Here is a 15,450-nt window from a genome sequence, read left to right as displayed (position 1 = left end):
CACTGACTTAGGGTTTAAGGCCCCAAACCCTAATCCTAAACCCTAATTTATTCTAGGCCCTAAACCCTAGGAATCAAACTCTAATTATTAACTGTTTTTAATATTTTCAATTCTCAATTTTGATTTTAAAAATATTAAATTATTTATATATATGAATAAAGTACGAACAAAACACCCTTTCAAATAATGTTTTAAACTTGAAAATATAATATTATCTAGTATTTTGGGTAAAAAAAGTAATGAAGAAAAATAATATTAAATCAAATTTCAAATTGCGTTTTTTGAGAAAACAAAATTTGAAGTTGCGTTATTATTAATTCAAAAAATAAAAAAAATAAAAAACGAGAATTGAGATTATGTTTTTACCCATCAAAACTATATTTGAAGCTCCGTTGGGGCTTTTTAAAAAAATAAAGAGAAAAACGTTAGTCAAAGTAGAGTTTTGAATCCAACAAATCATTATTTCAAGTAGCGGTTTTCGATTTAAAAAAAAAACATAACACACATTAATGTTTTTGAGTAATACTAACAAATAACAACATCCGCTTCTCGGTTTTGAAATGATATTACGAACCATCTGATTCTCGGTTTCGAAATGACATTAGGAGCCATCTGATTCTCGGTTTCGAAATGACATTAGAAGCCATCTTTACATTGAATAATGAATACCATTCTCAATTTCTCACCATTTGGACAACACCGGGAAGGGTATAAGAGTAATTTGATAATTACACTGCAGACTGCAGGTGGAGGGAGTCTCCAATTTCGAAACTTCTGCTAAATTTTGTCGTAGTACCACACCGCCTCATAAAATACACTCACCGAGTCAACTCAGTTTACACCGCTAAACCCACCGGCGAGTCTCCAAAATCGTTTCGATGTTCGGGTACGATATATCACAATTACATAACCCCTAAATCTCTTTCACATATGTACTTTACAATTTCCATATATCATAATCGTAACTAATTCTAGGGTTTTGTTTTGTTAAAATACTGTGGTATCACCATTAATAGACACGATTTCATTGAAGAAATTTCTAATTTACTATTAACGTTTATAGTTTCTGTTACTGTAAACTTTTAATTGCGATTTGTTTGTTGAATTGAGCATTTTTCACTTAATCAATTGTTGTTTAGTTATAAATGGTTTGATTGTGATATATATTTGAATTAGATGGATAGGGGCATAATTAGGCCATTGCCGGAAACTGTTAAGAGTTCGGTTCGTTCTGGTTTTTTGGTGTTTGATTTCACAAGGGTTGTGGAAGAGCTCATCTACAACAGTCTCGATGCTGGCGCCACAAAGGTATAAACAAATTGTATATGTGGCGGGGTTGTGTCATTTGTAAACCTTGTTTTTACACTTTCTGTTTTGTCAAGTTATTAGTATAAACTGTTCATTAATTGTATCCCTTTGTTGGATGATAAGCAATAAATTTCGAGAAAGCTGTGTGGCTGTTGATGGCCCTTCAATCATATTTTAAAAAAGAATGTTCCAAAATACTACATTTTCAAATCATTGGCCTTGCACACAATTAGAGAATACGTCACCTGATTTTTCTCATGATGCAGCTATTTAAAATGAGTGCTGACGTTTTAAATAATTGTATATTTTACCATTTTATGCCGCTTCTTATGCATGCTTAATATGCGTGTCACCCTAAAACTGATTCAAGTTTTGCATATTGACTCATGCATAACACTGCCTTCTCCTGTTATTTTGATACATGTGCTTGACTGCTTGTTAAAAGGGCCCCATCCCCTATATTATGGAATTTTGGTCCAAATTCCTTCGTGATATGGTAATTTCATCAAATTTTTGCCATGTTATCATATAGAGTAACAATGTCTTAATTTTTTGTGAGATATTACAAATTGATTTTTTAGTAGAAACAGTCACCTGCGTTAAATAACCTTGTCTCACCATGTCGGCTTAATCAAATGCATGATATCCTGTTTTATATCTTGCAGAGGTACAGCGAAGTTGATTTATAGTCAATCCATTAATTGTCAAATTTAACTCTTAGTTCTTTTGTCAGGTATCTGTTGCAGTGTCTGTTGGGACAGGCTACATCAAAGTGACAGACAATGGTCAATCTCTAATTTTGCTATAGTAATCTATTCAAGAACTCCTTTTTAAATATCCAGACTTCCCAAACTTTTACTATTTCCCTGCAGGTTCCGGTATTACTCGAGATGGATTGGTGCTTTTTGGTGAAAGATACGGTAAATAATTGTACCTTAGTTGTGAATTTTGTTAGAGATACAGACGGATCAACTAATTTTGTCATGGATATACTAAAATTCTAATGAGAGTACCCCGAGCTTCTTTTCTTATGTTCTGCTATACCATAAATCTATTTAGCAAACTGGGTTTGTTAATATCAGGATGATAAATTATATATGTTTGTACACACTGTTTGGAGATTCTAGGTTCTGGAGATAATATACTTGTAAAAGTTTTCCCTAATAAGAATGTATTGATGCATGCTATCCTATTAAATTATTGATATTCCAAAAGATCCCAGCTAGTCACATTCTTTAATTGATATTGATCACCTATCGCCATTATTATTGTTTTATATATGTGTGTGTGTGTGTGTGTTGATCTATAGCTAATCTAGAACATTTTATGCTCACATTTACTCGCATTTTAGTCAATATGCTTCTAATTAAATCAGTATGTTTCTGTAAACAAATAATCGGAGTCATAGAATAATAGAAAATTATTATCTAAATGAGCACTGCTTTATGATGACTTTCTTCTAGCATCTTGTTTCCAAACTCTTAACCTGAACCTTTGAAATTGTCTTCCCTCCATGTTCCAGCTAAGCCTGCCAATTTGTTGTTGAAACTAAATGAGTATATTTTTAAAAGTCTGTTTTTGTAATGTTAAGTGATAGCTTACCTGTGTTTTTATCATTTAGGATATGTTTCTGCTTTACATTTTAATATGAGGCAAGTAGTGACAACGTGGCATGAAGTTTTGATTTTAGAGGTCCAAATTAGGAAAGAATTGGAAGCTAAACAATTCTTATGTAAAATGATGGGGATCTTATTTATTTTTACACATGTTATGCAACATTTCATTTTCGTGTATCAGCAGCAACATCAAAATCTGACCAGATGGGTGATATGGACCCTACTACCGGAAGTTTTGGGTCTCGTGGGGAGGCACTGGGATCTATTTCAGATGTATCACTATTAGAAGTTGTTACAAAAGCTCCTGGGAGACCCAATGGCTATCGCAAGGTCATGAAGGTAGGAATATTTATATTTATGAATGCATATGGCTAATTAGAACTCTTTGTAATGCTAGTATCTCTTTTTCAATCTCATCACGTTTATTTTTTTTTCATATTTCCAGGGGTGCAAGTGTTTATATCTAGGAATTGATGATAATAGACATGATGTGGGCACAACAGGTAAATGTCTTCCCAGTTGTTTATAACTGCCTTCTAACAAGCAACTTTTTGTTAGACCTGGAAAGCCTAATATCAAGGAACATGGTTAAAAATTAAATGGGTACTCATATTGGAAAAATTATTAGTTCCCTATATATTTTGTTTAATTGGGGAGGGTGACCTAGGGATCTAGTTCTAGCTAGATGCACACCAGTCCTATATTGCCAAAGAAAGTGAATAGCTTACCTAGTGGTTTGGTCCACAACTAGAAGACATATCAATGTGTTTTGGGCTCAAATATGAACGACTTGGTTGGTTTTGTTCAATAAGTGATATCTCTCTTTGTCTGAAAGTATCCTATGTTAACTGGACTCGGCTGGAAGTATTCAAAACATGCCTGTCTAAGTGTTGGGCTCTGCAATATTTGAGTTATTTGCATGCTTTTGGTCCAAAATAAAGTGTCTAGTGTCTATACCCATGCCTGAGTGTCAAGTTAAAATATAGAGTCGCGATAACATTGTAGATATCTGCATGGTACAATGAATGTCTTTTTAAGTCAAATAGAAGTTTGTATTCCTCTTAGGCATGTGCAGTGGGAGGGTAGCAATTGGGTAGTGTAGCATTGTATCTAATCTGGGAATTGAACTTTGAAGGTTTACGACATTTTTAGTTTCTAGAATGTGGGGGGAAAATGAATGTGGGGACTCATGAGGTGCAGTTTGACAACCTCTAGGTTTGTACATTTCTGCACCTTTGCTTTAGTCTAGTGTATTTTTCTGCTTTAGTCTAGTGTATTTTTCTTGCAAACTGGGCAGATGTAAACTTTGTGATTGACTTTGATAGTTTAAAGTGTCCATTCCCACATGTATGCTGTTGCTGCTTTATTGATGAATCTAATAGGATCCAGCACCTTTGCTGGTTAAAAGATACATTAATATATCCGGTTTAACGCGGGGCTTTTTGTGGCTTCTTTCAGTCATAGTTCACGATTTATTTTACAACCAACCAGTTCGGAGAAAACAATTGCAGTCCAGGTTTCTCCTTGTTCTACTCGTAGTAATTCAAAATTAATATTTGTAGGCTTTTAAACAAATTAAGTAAATGATTTGTTCTGACAATTTCATGCACTGACTAAATCCACATGTCCACTATAAAATACAACTCAAGTCCGAGAAAGGTTCTGCACATACTTACAGAATGTGTGCTTAAGATTGCCATTGTCCATCTAAAGGTCAACATCAACGTTTTCGATATTGAGAGGTACTTTTTCACAATGTGCTAGAATTAGCTAATATATATGCAAATTGCCTCTCTGGATTGATAATTTCACATTTCTTCTTTTTCAAGTATAGTGAAGACGAATTGTTCTGTGCGCATCCTTCATCTTCTCCTCTGCCATTATTGAGGAGTGGCCTTGGCCTCGATCCTTCCGTTACTCTACATGAATTTGATGTATCTGATGGCATATTAAATATTTCTGGATACATATCTGGTCCTTGTGAAACATTCGCTGGAAAGGTATACTGGCTCAAACTGATTTCGTGCTGCTTTTCATTCTCAGATTCATTTGTTTGCTTTTTCCTAAGGGAAAGTATTTTTTTTTTCTGCAGGCTGTTCAATATGTCTGTATCCTTCTCTTTTGCATCTCTCTAATGATCTGCACAACAGGCAATCAGTGACGGGATTGTCTGATAATGAATAAGAGAACCATTATTCTTGCTTCTTTGTTTTCGTTAACGCCTACATGCAGATATTAATTCGAGGTTCATTTGGAAAGGGCCCATTCACAAATTGCTGTGTCAATTAGCAGCCAAGTTTGATGATATAGGTCTGGGTAATGATATTAATGGTTCTGGTAATGGAAAGAGATGCAAGATTCAATCTAATCCATCATACATCTTGAACTTGGGTTGCCCAACATCCCTTTATGATTTGACTTTTGAACCATCAAAGACTTTTGCCGAATTCAAGGTATCATTTCCGATTTTATGATTGAACATGGAATTATGTGCAGCATAATTAATTTGCATCATATATTTGATTATATTTATTGGTTGCATATGATGTTTGCATTGTGTTTATCAAATTAAATTACGTTCAGTGCCTTTTCATTTCTAGTCTCTCTAGCAATTGTTGAGTCCATTAATATTATCTGTAATATCGATTAGACCGAATATCGTGTCAATTGATCATTTATAGTTCAATCGCCATTAAGTAGTCTGTTTTCATTATGTTATTGTTTGTCTTGGTAATGATATATTTATATAAAGTTTGTATTCTATAGGATTATAACAATATGATGGTTTGGTTTCTGGACGTTTGTGATTTTTTGAAATATTTGGGCAGCAATGATATAGCTGCAAAAAAAGAGAAATGTGAAGTCTTAATTAATTAGCTTAGAATTAATGATCCTAAATTGTGTTAATCAACCTATGCACTTAAATGATTTGTGTTGTCCCATCGAGGATTTGCTTCACAGGTCTCTGTTGAGCTTAGTTCTCCCTTTCCATTTTCTGTGTCTCTTCTACCTTGTGTGTAGACCCTGCCTTCTACACGCATTTAACTTCTTTGTAAATGAACCTGTGTTCTCTGGAGAAGTCTTGTTCGTAGAGATATCCAGTCTTTTTGTACTTACCAAAATATATGATCCTTTTTGCTCCATGATTTCCCCCCTTAACCCCCTTTCCCAAAGAGAACGGTGGATGTTTCAATTACAAGGAACAGCAGTGCCAAATGGAACTTCCTGGCTCCCGCCAACATAGAGGCATCGAAATTAACTCTGAACTGAAATAAGAAACGACAAAGTATTGTTAAGATAAAGTATGAACTTTGTTTATATGCACATTCTAGTATATATATTACTGGTAAAGGCAACATACCACTTTAAAATGATAAAATGTTTATGGTCATGGTAATTTTTGTATTCTGCAGATACACATTAGTGGGAGCGTAGGCCCTATGCATATATGTGTAAGATATTAGTTTTGACTTCCTCGGGGAGAAATTTTAGCGATCCTTCTCTCTCTCTCTCTAACTCTAACTCTTTCTCATCGTATTTGGTTTAATATAATTACAATGAAAAAATGATTAAAGATAAAACATTGTCATTCGCTTCGGTTACTACACATTATTATCTCCGGGAAAGATTCATTTAATTAGTTTTTATTTGTTTTCTATCATTTTTTTTAATGATCCGCGTTATCAAATTACCATGAGACATATTGATTTAATCGATCTAGCAGTTACCTTCATTATATTTTGGTTCTTGTTCAGGACTGGGATCACATACTTACGTTCCTCGAAAAGGCAATAACAAAAATCTGGAATAAATACATGTCTTATGGTAATACCGGAACTCAAAAACAGTATATCTGTATTGCCTTATATGTCTTGAACTTGTGGTTACTGATCATATTTCACCAGGACATTGCACCAACGATGATGCTTTGCGAAATGATAATACATGGAAGGAAGGTGATAATTCTGTTGCAAGAGAAGGTAGTATTGTTTTCTTTAGTAATCATCCATATTCAATCTTTTAATTGATATTCTAATTTGGTCAGTCAATTCATGTTTGCCAATTGAGGACTATAAGTTCTCTGTTCAATGGAATAATTCCTATAAACCTTATGTAAGAAACAATATCAAGTTTTATTTACCCTGCATAACAGACATGGAAACACAGAATGAAAAGAAAAGAAAGAGGTGCCAAACTCGATTTTCTCAGGCTGCTCTGGACGTTCCTCTCCCCCAGCGCAAGAAGATGCTAATAGAGTCGTCCAGTCACATGTCTCCCTGTAGTAGCAACATATTTTCTGGTCTGAAGTTGAGCAGAAGTACTAGTGAAACTGAGAACCAAGCGAAGACAGCATCTTCTTGTCAAACTAAGTATTCCGCTCAGTTGTGTGATGACCTAGTGTCTTGCGGAGAGGCAATTGACCAAGAGAATGGATGCCATCTGGAGGCACCTGCTGGTAAAGTGTACTTCGCTGAAGATTATCTCTTTGAGAATAAGTTTTCGACAGAAAGATCCAATGAGCATCTGGATCCTTTAAATGATGCAAAATGTAACAATTTGTCACTTATAGTTGATGCTGGCAAAAATGACACGCCAACAGTGAGCGAGTCTGCTCATTGTTTTGAAGTCAGTGATGATGTAGGGGTGATCAGTGATACTCTTAATGAAGGTAAATACTTTTTAAGGGGTTGCTCTTTAAGGCGAGGCCTCTCACCTGTTAGAGCATTTCCTCTTAGTAAAAGAGTCGAGTATAAATATAATGCATCTGGAAACCAGGAATCGTGTAGTGACCATGCTAGTAAAGTTGACTACACGTCAACAGTGCGCGAGTCTGCTCATTGTTTTGAAGTCAGCAATGATGTAGGGGTGATCAGTGATACTCTTAATGAAGGTAAATACTTTTTAAGGGGTTGCTCTTCACGGCGAGGCCTTTCACCTGTTAGAGTATTTCCTTTAAGTGAAAGAGTTGATTATAAATATAATGCATCTGGAAACCAGAAACTGTGTAGTGACCATGCTAGTACAGTTGACTTCCGAGTAGTAGACGATAGCAACCCGATACTTGAATCATGGAAAGATGAAAGAGCTAGTATGTGGTGCTCTCCAGGGTTTACAAATGAAGATGACATATTTATGGGTCCAGATATCACAGAAAGAGATCCAGTGCAATTATTTCAGACCGGCACTTCTTTTGACGAAGATAGTGATCTTTCACTTGACTTGGGTACTCAATTTCTTAAGTATGGCTCAAGACCATTAGCTTCAAAATTTGGAAGGTCGTGTGTGGCACTAGAAAGTTCTGCAGAGACCAAATTAATGGAAGCTGATCATTTTAGTTATGAAGCTGTGCATGAGAACTGTAAAATGGCTACTTACCGCTATTTAGGAGATAAAGAAGACAAAGACTGCTTTTCTGGTTTTGATAATATGGGAATTAACTTTGGCCACTTAAACTGCTTTGCTTCAAGTCATGTGGAAGATTCAGGAATTAGTGATTATCCTAGCTCCCAGAAAGATATATGTAACTTTGATAATGATGATGTAGACTATAATTTGCTACCAAATGTTTTTGATGATGAAGTGAAGAGATTATGTCCAAAACCTTTTGGTAGAGATAAAGGTAGTAGTGCCGCCGCATTGTCGAATCGTGTTGTATCAAGGATTAATATAGATGCAGATTACGATGGAAGATCTGAAATGAGAGCTGGTGAGAAGGCATATGGAAATCGGCCAAGAAGCCAATCTGCCCCACCTTATTATAAAGGAAAGAAGAAATTCTCAATTTTGAACAGTTTCTCATATACGGGGGTGCTAAGCACAGAGGTAGTGAGCACCCATGATGCGTCAATTATAAATGGTACTGCTTCAATAGAAGTTTCCTTGACAAGTTGAAATTTGAATAACTGCCTGCTAGCTGACATAGATCTATGTTTTCAGACATGGATGTTCTGGAGCACAACAGACAATTATCTGCTAATCATTCATTAAATGATAAGAGGTATATAATTTCGTCAGCATCTACCTCAAATGTGATGTTGAGAAACATTGATTATACTTCTGTATTATCTTCAGGCCAGATACAAAGAAAGCAGACTTCAATGAAGTTCAAGATTCTGAAATGCTGGCAGAGTTTCAGAACCTTCATGCCAACATGCATCCAAAAGGTACTTCCCATATGATGTTAACATTAAGATTGAATAGATTATTAAGTTATTATTATGTCATTAGAAAAGTATATTTTAAGATAATACATCTGATGTCTTTATATGCCACAACCATTAGCTTGCAAGGTTTTGCATAAACTATGGCATTATAATGGGAGATTTAATCTACATGACTCAATGTGTTGATCTTAGCACGTATTGTATCAATTATGCTAGTCTAGTTAACGAAGTACACAATTCTATTTGGTCTTTGGGGCTTGAAGGTACATAAGCTTCTTGCTTTTTTATCTCATGAATAAAATGGAAGTCAACTTGTTATGTGTTCATATAGATAAGGAAATGCCGGAATAGATGCAATGTCTAGTGTTTGTAGGTTATCACGCCATGACATTACATGCACCAGCTTTTGGAAACTAACTTCAGTCAGAAATTGTGTTGACAATATTAATTTACGTGAACTCTTAGCTATAACCTTATATTTAGACCCTGGTTTAATCTGGATCATCATGCTTCATATTCTTGCGAGCATTATAATGACCAACTATAATCACACAATATGCCGCAGTTTACAGGTTAGACTTCATTATTCGACTCACCACATCCAAATATGTGGTTGTTGGAAAGAAGATATATCGACTAGCCACACTCATCGGCAAAGTATATTCTGATTAATGGTAACAGTAAGATTTTCACCACTTTATATGCATATAAGCCAGAATACAAAGAGACAGTAAGATTTTCACCCCTTTATATGCATATAAGCCAGAATACAGAGAGACGAGGAAGAGATATAATGAGATACTGAACATAAAAGGTGCAGTGAACTGTGTGTATTTCTTATACTACAACTTCTGCCGCATTCTGTCTTATTGTTTATATTACAAGAAGGAAGATTAAGCCTCTTTATATAAGACAAACATAGCTTCCTCCCAACGCTTGCTACAGTAGTTACCTGGTGGCTCCTCTTGCTACAGTAACTATGATGTTACTGCAGCGATATCATCTTCCTTGCGTCATTAACTTGTTGATATTTAACGAAGATGATCGATTTTTCCTTTTAATCTCTATATCATTTAGAATTCTATAAGTAACATACTTTCCCGGACATAAAATAATGCGCCATGAACATGCTACTTCCATACCTAAATAATACTGGAATTGCGCAAATCTATATAATGTGCTGCTTTTTCTTAAGTAAAACCATAATTATTGTTGCAAGTTTATGAAGGTTGAGTATCCCATCATTGTTTTCTCTTCAAAGTATAACAGTCTTATTAATAAATATATTAAATGATTGTGGAAAATTCAAGTGCTGTGAGTTCATGTATTTTAAGTCCTTGTTCCTCTCATAACTCTTTTACTTGCTTCCTCTTACTAGTGTCATCTTACATAGGATTAATACATAGTTCATCTGTGCTATGTAATCCTTCAGATTCCACATCAGGGAAAAGCCTAGAGACTAAAGATTTACCAGCTTCTGAAATAAAATGGCGGAGCAGCAGTGAATTAAGTACAGTTGAGTTCTTTAACAATTTCATTGTAATATTTTCATATTTTTCTTTACATATGATTGGATTTATTGAATGTAAGTCTGAAATATAAAGAGTCATCTGTTGATCAATTGGTGCGGAGAGAATTCAAATAATATTCACAACACGGATGCAAAAATACTTGACATTTCTTCTGGGATATTGCACCTTGCTGGTGATGCGTTAGTTCCTAAATCCATAAAGAAGGATTTTCTCAAGGGTTGCAAAGTTCTTCAGCAGGTTGACAGGAAATATATCCCTGTTGTGGGTGGTGGTGTACTTTCTTTTATTGACCAGGTACATGTATTACCTATACCTTTAAACTCGTCAAAAGAATAGTCTTCTTTTATCCATCTCAGCTTAAAGAATAAATTTAATGTAATGACAATCCTTTACTTGAAATCGTCTAAAAAATCACTTACTGGCTCAGTCAAACGAGAATAGTAGTTGAGAATAGGAGCCTAATAATGTTTATGAAAGCATGAATATAATGCAGGTAATGGCTCATACCATTTTTCATTCACTGGTTGCGGTGATATTCGGAGATGCTGGGGTTGGGGTGTTTGGCGGCTGTGCCATCTCTTCTTTACTCTAGTATGTGTTTTTAACTATTTTCTGATATGAAATCTATCATTGCTATTTTCAGCATGCGGCAGATGAGAGAATACGGCTAGAAGAGCTGCGTTCCAAGGTAAAGACTTCTGAGGTGTTTGTTCTTTTAACAGTACCAGCCGACAACTGCGTCTCATCCCTTGATCTCTTTTCTGAAATTAATTTTAAATTAATATTAATATTGTTTTATTTGTTGTACAAGATCTCTATGTATTATATATATGGACTATGTCATATATTATATAGCAAAGTATCATATATCTTTTGTACTTATTGAGAAAGGTTATAGGAATAGTTATATTCACATTAGAAATGGTCAATAAGGATAAATGGCGCAACTATATGTCTAAGTTGTTCACTGGTGGTTTATAGTTATTGATCCAATTATAATTCGTGCACTTCAAGCTTAATCAATTATAAATTTATAACAAAAGCTTGCATATTACTTCAATTTGATCAACTTTTGTTAAATGAGCAGAAAATTTATGGCCGAGAACTTGAACTTTGTGCATTATATGTGTAAGTATGCGTATTGAACTTGTCTCAGAAACTCGTCAACATCGTAGGTGCTCGCTGGAGAAATGAAGACAATAACCTACTTGGATGTAGAGCAAGAGTTGGTATGTGCAGTTCTACACTTATGTGGTATCTTATGCATAAGCTCCTATTCTCTTTATATGTGAACTTTTAACTGCTTATGTTTGAAACAACAGGTTTTACCTGAATTTGGTCATCAGTTGCTGCAGAACTATGCTGAACTGATACGGAATTGGGGTTGGATCTGCAGCATTAATACTGAAAGTTCAAGGTCTTTCAAAAAGTAAATTCTAGGTGTCCTTTCTTTTTAAAAAGAAACAGAAAAGAAAGAAAAGATTTTTTAATCAGGTTTAGTAGGGGTAATATTAAATTTCTATAAGGCCCTACAATTGGGACAGTTATTTGCGATAATAGTGCCTCCACTTGAAATCATACTGATATCAACAAAAGCATGATATTAACATTTTTTCGAGACCTTTCTGTCTTTTCCCCGGTTATGTACGCATCATGAAATTAATAAAGATAATTTTTTAATGTTTAAGCATCCATCTGTTATCTGACGCGCTCCTTTCTTTAATGCAGGAACTTGAAACTTCTACACAGTCAATCATCTGCGGCTACATTGATTGCGGTAATGTAACTGTTACTGCTTTCACCCTTACCTTTACCAGTCAATTTCTGTAGTGCAAGTTGTTTTCCTTTTTTTTTTCCTTGGATCAATTTTTTCAGCCATCCACTGATATAGTTTGTGTTGAATAATCATGTAAATAAGTAAGTCAATGCTAATAGTGAAGAAGTTTTGTTGCTCTAGAGTTAGTCAAGTAAGAGTTGGCCACTAAAATGGTTCGAGTAGGCTCTACGACAAATTCTAATAATGAAGAAGTTTTGTTTCTCAAGAGTTTGTCAAAGCAAAAAGTGGCAACTAAAATGTATTGGTATCTTGATAAGTATTCAGTTTCCAATAATTTCCTTTGCTAGCTTGACATCAAATTCAGTATAAAAGTGTGGGCAGAAAGTTGAGATTTCTTGCTTCCTTACTTAAAGTAAGAACTCTTCTTGCATGAGAACTTTCTTAATGAAAATGGAAGTTGTTAACATATTGAAGTTAACCACATTAAAAATTATTGATATTTCAGAAAAGCACATCTCGGATAATTTTATTTGTACATCATTGTGCATATACAATGAAGATTTTTTATTTATATGAATATAATACATGGAAACTTGTTATTAATTTGATTCTTCTGCAAACATAACTCATATAGTTAGGAAATATACAGGTGCCATGCATATTGGGGGTCAGTTTAACATATGGAGATCTACTGGAGTTCCTTCAGCAGGTAATTAGTAATCATAATTCGTACATGTCCTATATGGCCATTATATTTTACTTTGAGGGATTATAGTTTACTAACTGAAATTGTATAAAGAATCTGATTCCTCTCTCTCTTTTTTTTCTTATTATTTTTTTTTAATTTTTTATTTTAAACATAAATAGCTATCCGACACTGATGGATCATCAGCAGTACCTCCAGCAGTTCTTCGTGTGCTGAACTTTAAGGCATGCAGAGGTACATATATATACTTCCTAGAATCTGTCAGCACTTTGTGTTATGTATGCACATAATGCGGCTTACATGGTAGACCCACGCACAAAGGGAAATATTGTTCACCTAAAGGGCAGTGGTTGGGTTTCATAGATAAGGATTAAAGGAACTTCACATAAAGAGAACATTGTTACCTTCATTGGGCTTGATGTACCGTGCTTGCTGTTATACAGGAGCAATCATGTTCGGTGATGTACTGCTACCTTCAGAATGTTCTCTAATAGTGGAAGAACTAAAGCAGACTTCATTGTGTTTTCAAGTGAGTTGATTTTAGTAAAATTAGCAAGTGAATTGTGGAAACTGAAGTTTTAACTACTGTTTTATGGCACTGTTATTAATAATGCAAGTGTGTGTTTTCAGTGTGCTCATGGGAGACCAACAACTGTACCTCTTGTCAACTTGGAACTGTTGCGTAAACAGATTCTTAAGCTTGGACTAAGGAGTAGCTCTAATGAGTTGTGGCAAGGGTTACGTCGACATGAAGTCAGTCTTCAACGTGCTGCCCAGCGACTGGATGCAGCAAGAGGCCATTCATAAAGAATCCGATTCCTGCATATAGCCGGGCAACCTTGGCAGGTGGCTTGGTGTTTATGTGTTGTGTAACCTACATACAAACTCGTGTATGTATAGCAGCACAAATTTTTCAGTAAGTTTTTATGTTTGTATATATCATTGTATTAACACGTTTAAACATGGTAAATATATCAGTTAAAATTCCTTTTTCCCTTATAAAAATATGAGAAATTAGTAATAGAAATTACATTTTTTGCAGGGGTGTATGTTAAGGTTATATATATAAGACTCAAGTGATAAGGGCAATGGTGCCTTCATAAGCACCACCAATTCCTTCGAATTTGAAGTTACCTCAAAAAACCATCTCCAATGACGTCTTCTCTAACTTTACATTTAGAGTAATGAACAGTTTGACTTCAAATATGAAGTAAAACTATAGAAATAAAGCGGTCACCTTTATACAGAAGATGAGAGAAGGCTGTAATATTAAATAGAGTTAAATGCATTTTACACCCTTAAACACAGTTGAAAAAATAATTTTGTACCATTCGGAAATACAACTTGTACCCCTCAACTTCAACTTACTAATTCAGTATGTACCCTTTTGCAGATTATAATTAAAATAATAAGGGTAAAACAGGAACTTTATTTTAAAATATAAATAAATTTTAGTTAGAATTTCAAAAATAAGTTAAAATATTTATAAAAATGATTTCTTGAATATTAAATATTAATATTGATCAGAATATTTTCATTAAATGCACTTTAAAATCATAACGACGTCAAAGAATTTAAAATGAAATAATTACATTAAATTAGGTATATAATTAAAAAATATATAAAAAAATATTTTGAATTTAATTTTGGTAGAATTATATAATTTTTGGCATTAATAATATAACTAAAATTCAAAACATAATTATATAATATTATTCAAAAAATTTAAAGTTATTATTTTATAGCTATAATAATAAATTCAGTTTTTAATATAATCTAGAAAATAAAAAATTTAGTTTAATTAATATTTTACTGAAATTCCCATTCTACCCCTTACTTTATTAATAATAATCGTTGAAGGGTGTTTTCTGAATTGGCGGGTTAAAGTTGAGGGGTGCAAGCTGAGTTTCCAATTCTCTTGATACACATTTGTTTTTGAAACAAAATAAGAGGGTGTAAAGTACATTTAACCCTATTAAATAATAAAACAACAGATGTCTCGCGATGCGTATGGAGTGACTTTTTTCATTATATGTAATTAAACATATAATAATGTTTGACGTAAATTTGAAGTCATATTTAAAGTCATTGAAGATAAAATAGTGATGTGAAGTAAAAAAGATAAAAATTGAAGATAAAATAAATTATAAAATAAAGTTATGATTGGAAGTAGCCTCACTTCAATTCAATTTGGAAGGAAAACCTGAATCATTCACAACTTTAATTATAACGAGAGCATTCCCTGTGTCAAGACCTAACCACTTTTATATGGGGTTATATTTTTACCACCTAAGTATTAGATGGTTGTTATGGATTAAAACTAATATATATAATTGCTGTATCTAAT

General features: G+C 34.0%; 1 protein-coding gene across 8 annotated transcripts; it reads left to right on the top strand.

The window, feature by feature from the left end:
* Window positions 1–600: 600 nt before the first annotated feature.
* LOC141720434 (DNA mismatch repair protein MLH3) lies at window positions 601–14,456 on the top strand. Of its 8 annotated transcripts, none has more exons than XM_074522847.1 (27): window positions 606–886; window positions 1,177–1,308; window positions 2,042–2,093; window positions 2,181–2,228; window positions 3,106–3,263; window positions 3,370–3,427; window positions 4,383–4,440; window positions 4,574–4,666; window positions 4,759–4,924; window positions 5,017–5,032; window positions 5,157–5,377; window positions 6,680–6,749; window positions 6,830–6,904; window positions 7,078–8,781; window positions 8,862–8,922; window positions 8,997–9,088; window positions 10,467–10,603; window positions 10,693–10,914; window positions 11,264–11,308; window positions 11,796–11,849; window positions 11,943–12,037; window positions 12,349–12,397; window positions 13,047–13,106; window positions 13,265–13,337; window positions 13,547–13,632; window positions 13,734–14,019; window positions 14,146–14,456. In XM_074522847.1, the coding sequence occupies exons 2-26, from the start codon at window positions 1,177–1,179 to the stop codon at window positions 13,908–13,910; spliced, it is 4,002 nt and encodes a 1,333-aa protein (XP_074378948.1). In that variant the 5' UTR covers window positions 606–886; the 3' UTR covers window positions 13,911–14,019; window positions 14,146–14,456. The 8 variants fall into 8 exon arrangements, with proteins under 8 accessions (XP_074378953.1, XP_074378952.1, XP_074378948.1 ...); XM_074522846.1 differs by having other exon boundaries at window positions 607–886; window positions 3,109–3,263; window positions 11,943–12,049; window positions 14,146–14,455; XM_074522848.1 differs by having other exon boundaries at window positions 607–886; window positions 10,482–10,603; window positions 11,943–12,049; window positions 14,146–14,455.
* Window positions 14,457–15,450: the final 994 nt, after the last annotated feature.

Source organism: Apium graveolens, chromosome 4 (genome assembly GCF_009905375.1).
Source record: "Apium graveolens cultivar Ventura chromosome 4, ASM990537v1, whole genome shotgun sequence".
Lineage (NCBI taxonomy): Eukaryota > Viridiplantae > Streptophyta > Magnoliopsida > Apiales > Apiaceae > Apium > Apium graveolens.
This window is presented reverse-complemented; position numbering and strand designations above follow the sequence as displayed.